General features: G+C 45.0%; 1 protein-coding gene across 1 annotated transcript; it reads left to right on the top strand.

Moving 5' to 3' along the window:
• Positions 1 to 4234: 4234 nt before the first annotated feature.
• LOC125509081 (Rab3 GTPase-activating protein non-catalytic subunit) lies at positions 4235 to 10725 on the top strand. Its single transcript, XM_048673957.2, has 8 exons — positions 4235 to 4801; positions 5855 to 5989; positions 7005 to 7193; positions 7379 to 7440; positions 8453 to 8610; positions 8690 to 8838; positions 10031 to 10174; positions 10344 to 10725. The coding sequence occupies exons 1-8, from the start codon at positions 4424 to 4426 to the stop codon at positions 10521 to 10523; spliced, it is 1395 nt and encodes a 464-aa protein (XP_048529914.2). The 5' UTR covers positions 4235 to 4423; the 3' UTR covers positions 10524 to 10725.
• Positions 10726 to 11405: the final 680 nt, after the last annotated feature.

The raw sequence follows: 11405 nt of genomic DNA, 5'->3' as shown, positions 1-11405 counted from the left end.
ACGCAAAATGGGCTAGGGGTTATCAATGCAATTGCAAGGGGAATGTACAATGGAGGGGTACCACGATACCAAGATGATATGGAGGTTACCGTCCGCGGTGATGATGAGTGGCGGTGATCTTGATGGAGATACCAAGATGATGGAGACTCATCCCTAAGTAGCCGAAACACCTTAGGAAATGGAAAAACCGCGAACTCAAAATCTCAATCGTCAAATGTCAAAATGGTGGTAGCGGGAAGTGGTGGTGGTTGCGGAAGCTCAAAGAGATTGTGGAAATGCAATGATGGGTTGTGGAGTACGCAATGCAGAAGTGGAGGTTATGGTGGTGTACTATACACGGTGTCAGAGTTGAAAGCATGGTCCCTAAGTAGCCGAAACACCTTAGGAGACACAACTCACAACACAAACAAAATTGGGTTAAGTTGGGGTGGCGGAAGTGTATAGTGGTCAAACCTATGCGGAAGTGGTGGTGGTGGTTGAAGAAGAAGCAACCGTCCCTAAGTATCCTAGACACCTTAGGAGACTCAAATCACTCCTCTAGCAACCACTAATGCGATGGGGAACAAAATTGGTTAGGTTGCGGAAGTCGGAGATGGTGTAGCGGATGATGTGGTGGAAGCCCTAGACAAAGATGCCAAAATTGTCAAAATTTTATGGAGTCAAAAGATGTTGGTGGTATTTTTGTGGGAAGGAGGATGTCAAGAGCTTCAAAACGAGCTAAAGAACGTCAAAATCGGAGTTCGGATGAATTAGTTATGGCCGAAACAAAAATCAGCCGAAGTCAGTTTTTACAGGTAGCGGACGTCCGGAAATGGACGGATGTCCGGTCGCCGGACGTCCGGTCGGGTCGAAAATCCGCTGATTCTGCTTGGGTTAGGGGGTTCCGGTCGTCCGGTAGGGTCGGACGTCCGGTGGTTCCTGCGGCTCCGGACGTCCGGTAAGGTGACGGTCGTCCGGTGTATCAGGGTCAACGCGAAATTTCAGATCCGGGACGCGATTTTGGGCGGAATTTGGGGATTTTGGGGTCAAAATTGATGAGATTTCGTGGATGGAAAGTGGGGAAAATTGGGGAAATGCTAGATCCACTCGAAACCAAGCAAATCCATGGATCAAAATCAACAAAACATCATCAAACCAACAAATCACAAAAAAATATTTGGGGCTATTTTTGGTGGGGATTTTCGAATTTAGGACGAAATCAAGCAAAAGAAGGCTAGAAAACGGTGGGGGAGGCTCCGAAATTGTGATCAACGTGGCTCTGATGCCAAGGTGATGTAGGGTGGAACCCTAGATGGCCGATCTTTCACGAAAGGAGCGGATCCCTACGAGGAACATGAAGAACACGAGGGGGAAAACGAGGGGAAACACAAGAGAAGCACTCAACCAACAAGAAATAGATCACACATGCGCTCGATCGATGAACACAAAGGGAGATACAAGATCCAAACTCAACAACGGACGATACAAAGGGTAGCCGGTTCTTCTCCGTGAGGAGGTCTTGAATCCACAAGGGGATCTTCTCCGCAAGGAGGTCTTGAATCCAAGGTGGATCTTCTCCGAAGAGGGGCCGCGGTATCTCTCAAGGAGTAGATCCGATATGGATGAGCGAAACTCTATCTCACAAATGAGCTAACACAACGCTGCCCTAGAAAGAAGGAGGGAGAGGTCTATTTATAGTCTTAGTGCAAATGGGGGGAAAGTGAAGGGGTACATGGGCCTCAGCCCGCAACTGGACACAGCCAGGTACCGGACGTCCGCTGGGGACCGGTCGTCCGGTGGCTCGTGGGCGGCCGGATGTCCGGTAGGGGCCGGTCGTCCGCTCGATCTGGCTCGGATGCTGGTGTAGCGGACTTCCGGTCTGGACCGGTCGTCCGGTGGCGTCGGACGTCCGCTCGTTTGGCTCGGCTGCAGGGACACCGGTCGTCCGGTCTGGACCGGTCGTCCGGTGGATCTTCAGGCGCCGGACGTCTGGACCCGACCGGTCGTCCGGTGGCTGGAGCTTCTTCGACAGCTCTTCTTCTTGCGTCTTCTCTTCCAGGCTTTCCTCGCGGATGGTGTAGGTGATCCTTGGCGCTTGCACTCCTCTTCGTCATCCGTGAAGCTCCGACAATACCTATGCATGCACGATGGAGGGTCAAGTAGTATACCATCCTCGAAGAGGATTCACCTTTATGTATGTGAAGTAGATATCGCACGTGTCACTTGCCGAATGAACTCTTGACATGGTGATGTCCATAGGATGGTCCGCATCATTTATCTTATTATTATTATCTCTATCAGATCTCAATCTTGCAAGTGGCCGAGAAGGGATCGACAACCCCTTTATCGCGTTGGTTGCGAGATTCTTATTTATTTGTGTAGGTACGAGATGACTCGCGCGTGGTCTCCTACTGGATTGATACCTTGGTTCTCAAAAACCTAGGAAAATACTTACGCTGCTTTGCTGCATCACCCTTTTCTCTTCAAGGGAAAACCAACGCATGCTCAAGAGGTAGCAAACGCCCACATTCACGTCTATGTCCCCTTCAACGGAAGTGGTTTGTGTTGTGCATGAATCATCTGCAACTCTTTTACCTAAAGTAAGGGCATCATCGTTCTGACCAAAATGTGCCTGACCAACACCAATGGCCAGCTCAACCCCAAGATCATACAGGGCATTTATAGCATTGAAACATCAACTCTTCTGCATGAATTGGCCCCATCCTGTGGTGTTCATTGATTCAAGCCTCTGGGCCTGCATCTTTGAATTCTGCGCATTGGTTGGAGCGACGTTCCAGTACTCATTACCACGGCCTCGGCATGTGCTCTACCAGCTCCTCTGCCCCTGCCATAGGTATTCCCATCGTCCTCACCACCAAAAGAACCTGCATCTCACTCCAGATTGCGGCCAAATCCTCTACCCATGCTCCGGTTAGCATTAACGCCCCTTCTAGCAGTAAGGATGAAAGGACCCTACTCCATATCTTTTGCCTCATGTTCACCTGAGCCACATTCTTCATGCCAATGTCCAAGCAAACCACACATATAACAGAAAACATGGAGCTTTTCAAATTTGACTTGGTAATATTCAGTTGGTAATATTCAGTCTCTCCAGCCTTCGTAAAGCCTACAAACCTCGTCAGTTTTTTAGTGACATCAAGCTTAACTCTAACCCTTATGAACTCACTAATGAAACCATTAGGTAGAACGATCTGAAGCTTCACTACTTCCCCTATGCGATGTGCCATGTTCTTCACGAACAGTTCTCTTTTGAGCACCATATCCGGGAGTGAGTGGATCTGACACCATGTCTCAATTTTGTCTAGCTTGACTAATTATGGGTTCTTGAAGCCATCATATTCATCCATAATCAGGGCCATGTTCTTGAAATCCCAAGGGCCTTGGTGGAGCGCCTTGTTCCAATCCGCTAAACAATTAAACTATACCGAAAACATATTCGGGTTGATCCTTCTCCACACCACCTCCTTAGCAGGGTTCCAAGCCGCTTTCATGTCGGCAATCAGCGCCCCTTGCCCAAAGGACTTGTTCGTCAGAACCCTAGCCAGCGCAAGCCACTCTAGTTTCTCATCTGGCTCATCTGCTTCTTCTTCCCAAACTAGATTATCCAACTCATCCTCTTCCAGATGCAAACGCTCCAGCAAAGCGCTGGGATCTTCAGGAGCTTTAGATCGTGATCCGCTAGCCTTCGAGGGCGTAGTCATATTTGCCTACGTTATTCTTCATTGTCAGCGGTTGCTGTTCTGGTGCGCTAGTCCTATGGGGACTTAGCACAACGACTTTCCGACTGTCTACTACAACAAGTTGTGTCCGACTCTGGCCAACGATGGGTGATGATGGCGACGTGCTTCGGTTTTTGTAGTCGTCGATAGGTGGCCTATGGATCTTGATGTAATTTTTATTATTTTTGGTGTTCGTTGTACTGCCATGATTGAAGATGATTAGATCGAAAATTTTCTCGCAAAAGAAGTTTTAGAAGGTGAAACTTAGTAAAGTTAAAAAAAACTGATTACATATTATAACATATTCAAAAGAGGTTTTATTTCAAAATCTCTCGTCACAAGGAATCTGAGTGTTCAAATTAAACGTAAACTGAGTTATTGGTTCGAAATATACGGAGTACAATACAGTAGTGAATTCATCAAATTTGAAACTTTGAAAGCCCAAAGAAAAAGCACCAGAGATGGGTGTCCCGCACTGCTACAAGTCGCCTCTCCCCTTGTCCGAAAAAATACTATTCACAAAACGGAGCATCTGATCTGACATCCGAGCGCTTCCCTCCTCCGTCGACCGCCGAAGGCCGAAGGGTGGTCTCGCTCTCGCGAAATCTCACGCGCACGTCCCTCCTACCCGCCCGCTGCAGCACATCTCTTGCCCGGCGTCCAAGCTTCCGTAGGCCCGAGAAGCGACCTCCTCGCGCCCCGCCATGGCGCGGCGGGGCCACCACCTGACCGAGGTAGCCCTCCTCGCGTCCGCCTCGGGGTGCCTCGCGGCCGCGGGGGCCGGCGAGCGGGAGGGGTGGCTGGACGACCCCGCGGTGCTCCTCTCGCTCGGGCCCCGCGCGCGCGACCTCGCCGTGGCCAGCGCCGCGAGGTCCGTGCTGGGGATCGTCCCAGTCGCGGGCGGCGGCGGGGTCACGGTGAAGCCCGCGCTGGGGCCCGACGACGGCCGGATCTCCGCCGTCGAGTGGGTCCCGCTCGACGCGGAGGGGGCGCAAGGGGAGGAGGGAATGGCCCTCGTGGCGGGCACCGACGCCGGGTGGCTCCTCTTCTACTCGCTCGCCGGCGATCTCCTGCATAAGCAGGTAGCAGATGGAGCTCTTCTCTTTCTGCACCTGTAACTATTCTTCGGAGAATTTTGTAAATTGTTTTAGGGCTTCTAGATTTTGCTAGAATAAGGTCAGTTTGTAGCTGTTAGCGCTTCCTTGCCATTCCTGAAGCTAACAGCAATCTTACTGATAGGACATATTGCCAAGATTTCCGTGAAACCTCGGGAGCTTTTAGCAGGTTCATGGCTAGGTAGGTGGTATAAGGCGCAAAGATGGGATTTTTGCTAGAAATTACTAGTTTTGTGTATATTTATTTCATCAGGGTGTCACTGTGTCAGGCAACACTTTTGGACATTGTTAGAATGTAAGCGGAAGCAATTCCTTTGCTATTCTTGAAGTGATAATATGCAACCAAAAAAAAAGTATCCTAACCAAAAGACTGCAGACAATATTTCTGTTGGTAATGTTCATATTTCTTAGTTTTACAATCCTAATATAAAGTGGTTGGTAGGATCAGTTTATAGGTGTGTTTGGTTGCAAGTAAGATTAGTAATAGCCTAGCTAGGCAAGGAGTTGTTTGGTACTCCCTCTAAAGAAATATAAGAGCGTTTAGATCACTACTTTAGTTTATGGGAGTACTTTCGTAGATAACATACAGCCAAGCAGAACTAGCCTGTATGGGCTGGAAAATTCTTGCTCCCCAGGGTGAGCCAATTTGGCTTGACTCTCCTCCGATGGCAAGGAACGAGGAAAATAGAGTTTAATGCTAGTGGATGCAGAAATTGGCACTTGATTATTCTCATGTTAGACTAGCTAGCTAACCAAATAACAGAAGTGAGTAGCTTTGTGTGGATAGCGAGATGAGCTAATGATCCAAACACTCTATATCTTCTTTCTCATAGTATTTTACAAGAACAGGTAACATAATTGTGTGGCAACAGTCTTTTTAGTTACAATTTGTTCTCTTAGGAGCAATGTGGATGTGGTATGAACAAAGTTACCATTCATAAAAATATGGTCCTGCCTCCATTTGTTGGTCTTCCCTCATCTCTTAGCTAATACTGTGATCCTTATATATGTGTATTTCAGAGTATATATCCTGCGAAAATACTGAAGCTTAACTTCAGTGAGAGAAAGGAAAATGCTTGGGAAGATGCAGGTTCAGATGAGCTTTCCGTGGTTTTTCCCGGTGTTATTGCACGTTGTGATGGTGCTGACCTTCAGGTTTCTATAAATCTTGCTTTATTTTGCTATTACACTTGAGGTGTCGCATTGTGATGGATAATGCTACTCCCTCCTTCCATCGATATAGGGCCTAATGCGTTTTTCAAGACAGCCTTTGACTATTGACAAGATTAATAGTACATGAGATGTATAATGTGAAAATTATATCGTTAGAAGCTCCTTTCACATACGAATTTGACGGTATGCTGTGTGTAAGTTAACATTTGGTCAAAGTTAGCCTCGAAAAACGCATTAGGCCCTATATAGATGGAAGGAGGGAGTAATTCAGAAGCTATAATCACCAATTTTGTAGAAGAAAATACTTCCTAATCATCTTGGGAAACCTTGTGTACTGCAAAGAAGTACTCCCTCCGTCCCAAGATAAGTGTCTCAACTTTGGTACAACTTTGTACTAAGTTGTACTAAAGCTGAGACACTTATCTTGGGACGGAGGGAGTATTTAAAAGAATAATTCTAACTATCTCCTGAACTTTCATGTGTTCCCAAATAGATATTCAAAGTTCTTCATCCTATTGAGTTATATTCAGCTATCGGCCCTATGTTCAACCTTGCTTCTCGATTCTACCATTTTGCCTGCATGCTGATATTAGGTAAAACACAGCATTAGTTGATTAAAACTTAAATGATCAAAGGAAAATTCGATTCTCTGCTGCAGAATTTGGAAAGTAGATTGGAACCATCCCTTCAAAGCGACATATAGTTCTTATGTAAGCACATATCATGCAAGAACTGATCTGAAACCAGAAAACCGGAGCTTGCAAATTTGCTCATTTTGAACTAGGATGGGTAATACCAGCCATTAAAAGTTGCTAGCCTCCAGAGGTGATTTGCTCTGCTGGAATTCCAGAATACCTCTATGAGGGAACCTATTAAACATTATACTAGGTGCCTGATAGTCCAATAGTTCACTTTGTGCTCACTACATTTTAATGCTCAAAAGCTAGCTTTGTAACTATCGGTATTTCTGTTATGTTCAGTGATTTGTTTCTTGCAGATCATGCTTCAAAAATCATTTCAAGAAGTTAAATCGCGCATGTGGAAAGATAAGTTTGAACAGGAAGATGGTGAGGACACGAGTTCTTTTGAAAAGATACCTCTTCAGATTTGGAACGTAAGCAAGTTCAGCTCTTGTGTTGATGCTGCAATTGTTGGGCTAATGCCACCTCCTCTGTTAGAACTTCAGGTGACTTGCCTTCTCAACTTTGTTTTACTGACATAGTGCCGCTACATGGCATAAATAAACAGTTACATAAATTCCAGTTTGGCTTTATTGTTATTATGTTGTTTCATGCTAAAGTTTACCTTTTAATGGAGGTATTCTGAAGTTACTATCGTATTGAATTCAGCTGCTTTTATATTGCTGGGCAGTCGAGTCAGCGCCACTACTGTGCCATTACAGTTGGAGAGGATGCTGTCGTTTCAGCATATAGGTGAGTTCCGCTACCCATTGGTTTGACAATTTTCATTCGGATTGATGATTCTGCTAGCGTTGGTTTAGCCTGCAGACATGTAGTATCTGCTCCCACAAAAAAAAGAGGCATGCAGTATCTGTTCTTCCATCTAGAGCTTTACAGTTTTATTTTAGCCATGGTATGATTGAGCCTGTCTTTCTTGCATGAAAATTAAAATTTAGTGGATATACATTTCATAAATTCATATTTTGCAAAACTGGACCAGCCAAACTAATGGTTTAATTTGGAGAAGTGGGACTCTGGCCTGGCCTAGTGTGGTTTGCAGAAAAGGCTGCTATGCGAAGAAACCTGTGTGGAAAAGCATTTTAAAAGGTTGCTGAACCAACTGAAGGATCCTTTCCTGCATGCATGCAAGGGGCCCAAACCAATTCAATCCTCAGGCCCAAACACCTTCCACCTGTAGTGGTCCTAAGCTGCAAGTACCGTGATGGTTGCAGTTTACCCCAGTCACAAAGCTGCAACACTGAACCAAGACCCACATAAATGCTTGGCGTGCCCCCCCCCCCCCCCCCCCAAACACACACACACTATAGCCGATTGGACCCTGAATGTAAACAGGAAATGCAGCATAATGCATATGTAACTCCACATACCGAGCATCGTCTTGGGGACTGGCACATGGTCAACTGGGCTAATTTTGCATCATCATTGTGAAAAGTGGCATTACGTTATGTAGCAACCTGCTACATGTGTGTACCTAATTTCTTCGAAACCATTTAAATGTTCAAATTCTGAACCTTGGTCAGACCAATGGCCGGTAAATTCAGCGGTTGTTAAATTGTTATGCATTTTGCAATTAAAACCATATCACGATGGGAAATTAGCATGCTGTTTTTGTTCAAATAGCCAGATTTGAATCAACACAACTTCAAATAATAGTGCATCTGCTCTGGATGCTAACAGTGGAAATACGACAGTATTGAATGTTTTACGTTTTTCGGCCTTTCATAACAAATTGGTGGTTCTATAGGTTATCTGAAGACAGAAGCAGGTCATTAGTTGGAGCAATTTTGTCAAGAGGTGTAGCTGCAACATTTTCGACAATATCATCTTTGTCCAAAATTCTGTGGCGGAGTGAACCATCACCGACTAAGAAGTCACGGCCAAAGCCTCAAGCCTTTGCAAAAAGTAATGGAATAAATAGTTAAGTTTTAATTATCTTTCAAGATCATTGAGTATGTGTCCCTCATAATTGCATATTCTGCAGCATCACCTCTCACATGCTTGAAAGACTCACCAAGGAAGGGAGAACGACTTACACTCTCCCCAAGTGGTACATTGGCTGCAATAACTGATTCTCTTGGACGAATACTACTGCTGGACACTCGTGCCCTTGTGGCTGTGCGGTTATGGAAGGTAAAACCCTTGAGTTATAAATTAATTTTCTTAAGGGAAAATGAAATAAAAATCTACAAAAGGTACCTTCCGAAAAAATTGTTTGGTCTCCATCTAAACCTTGTTACCCTCTTCTAGATATAATTCGTTATATCAGACTTAGGCATAAAACAAACTCCATAAATCATGGCATTTCCATTTCCCTTCCAAAAGTGAGCTAATGAACCAGGTAAAACATTGTCATGACCTAAGGGCCTGTTCGGTATCACTCCACTCCGCGGCTCCGCTCTGGGAGCGGACGGAGCTGTAGCTCAAAAACTTGGAGCGAGCAAACAGCCACTCCACAGATTCTCGGAGCCAGTGGATTACCGAACAGGGCCTAAGTCTAACATTTCATGTTCCTATCTTTTAGAGTTGACAGTTATACTCTGATCCTACGCCTGCAAGGTGTATTTGGATTCTCCGTGCACCTTCCTGCCAAGTTAAGGTTCCAAATGAACATTTTGGGAGATGTTGGACTAATCTGCGCCCACCTGCCTAGTTGATGTACCTCGGTGCCGGCCAAAGAATGATGGCTGAGAAGACCCAGTGCTCATTTTGCAAAACAAGGCAGCCAATAGATAGGCAAATGGCTCCTGCACACTGTGGGTTAGCCTACACCCCCATGCATTCCACGTCAGTGCACCACATTGCCAGAATACAACTCACATATTGGATGTAATAACATCTTATATTATGGGACAGAGGGGGTATGATATAGCAGATATGTAGAAATGTTGCAGCTAATTAGTAAAAGAGTTAGTTAACCTGAACATATCATGTCTTCAAGGTCCTGAACTTGCAATGGCCAAATTGCATATGTGAATCAATACAAGGAAAATTACGAAGTTAAGTATTGATCTGAGACTCTAATTTGTTACATCCCTCTGCCCAGAGAATAGACATATGGTGCTATGTCTATATATGTGTAATTTAGTAATTATAACCACGCGTGTTTGTTCATATTTGGCTCAATTTGGAGACCCATATTGCTTGCAAGCAGAAAGAAAATTCATGTCTGACTGGAATAGGAGTATGGTATCTGACCATTCATATGTCTACATCTGTTGTATTGCACTGCGAAGGAATAACCCATGTCCCTTGCGTCCTCGTAGTGCAGTATGGGTGTCCTTCATGCTACTCGAGATTGACATGTTATGTGTCAACCTTTCAGGGTTATCGTGATGCTTCTTGTCTTTTTGTGGAGATGCTTCGTAACAAAGACAAGGCGTCATCAAGCTCAATGCACTTGGATTATACAAAGAGTGACTATTGCTTGTGCCTAGCAATCCATGCCCCACGGAAAGGCATAATTGAGGTAATTTGTTGCTTAATATGTTCAGGTTTTTTCTTGATCATCTTACAATTCAATGCTAATTTAACATTCCGGAGGATGGAGATGATCTGGAAACTGACATGTTTTACAGAATGTGTGAATTCGTCCGGCAACTCTGTGTGATATTGTGTCCTTCCATGTATGTCATCAGGTTTGGCAGATGCGGACTGGGCAACGTCTCCTAACCATCCCATGCCCCAAGGGAAGCAGGATTTTGCAGCCGTCGACGAGGTTCTCATCGTCGGCGTTCTCATTGTATACGCCGTTGGAGGTTTACTTGTTCAATGGAGACTCCGGGCAGTTGTCTGTTTTGAATAGGCATATTGGATGAGAGCTCCACTGCTGTTTCTTGCTTTACATTATACTCCTATAGATAGAAGAATTATTACCGGGGTTGTACAGGGTATATTATTACTGTGTTTGTTGATGGCCAGGTGATTATGGTTGTGCCGATGATTCTTTTCCCCACCCACCAAAATGAGAGCAGGTTTTGTGTGACTTCATCCACATTAATGAATAAGTAAAGTTGGTCATGTGATCGTGTACAATAGGAAAGGTGGCACTTATCTCTTCTACTTATACCCTGTGGAGTAGAGTACTACATGCTCCATTTATCATTATAACTTGTGCACTACATACTCTATTTATTAAGAGATGGGTGCAGACTCTAGTAACATAATGCTGCCTTTTGTAGTGTATTTGATGGCACTCCTAGATACAGCACATAAACTTTCTCCTTCCATTCTGATCATTACCCTACTGGTATTAGGGGTAATGCTGGACCAATGCAGGATATTTTACAGGTTTAAGCTAACGTGAATGTTTAGGATTGGACATAGGAGCCAGGGAGGGCCTCACCCCTGCTGGGATGTTGGTGAAACGCCTCTAGCGTTTGGATGTCTGTATTGAGCCTTCGAATTGGATTTTGTATTGCCTGGCTGCCAATTCAGCTGTTTGGATGGCGCACTGAAACGACTGAAATCTTGTTGCACATCTTCAGTTAGCTAGGTGTTGTTTTTGTTCAGTTTCGTCAGATAATAAGTATGCATGCATCGTGAGCCTGTATGAGAAAAAGGAGAGTGAGGTTATCTAGCTGCAAGGGCAGGTCAGGCTGAAGCTGAGTGTGCGTCTATTCTTCAGAAATCCTGTCAGGCAGCAATAAATCGAAATGTTATCTAGGTACTACCATTGCTGAAAGTCCCAAGCCTGAAAG

Source organism: Triticum urartu, chromosome 5A (genome assembly GCF_056163025.1).
Source record: "Triticum urartu cultivar PI428250 chromosome 5A, HENAU_Tu73, whole genome shotgun sequence".
Taxonomy (NCBI): Eukaryota; Viridiplantae; Streptophyta; class Magnoliopsida; order Poales; family Poaceae; genus Triticum; species Triticum urartu.
The sequence above is the reverse complement of the archived record's forward strand: the minus strand, read 5'-3'. Positions and strand labels throughout refer to the sequence as shown.

Bases quoted from the DNA above. Each gene is read 5' to 3' on its own strand.
- LOC125509081 (XM_048673957.2), top strand. From the start codon at position 4,424: ATGGCGCGGCGGGGCCACCACCTGACCGAGGTAGCCCTCCTCGCGTCC. The intron at 5,990-7,004 runs GTTTCTATAAAT...TGTTTCTTGCAG, and splicing joins GTGATGGTGCTGACCTTCAG to ATCATGCTTCAAAAATCATT. The intron at 8,611-8,689 runs GTAATGGAATAA...CATATTCTGCAG, and splicing joins GCCTCAAGCCTTTGCAAAAA to CATCACCTCTCACATGCTTG.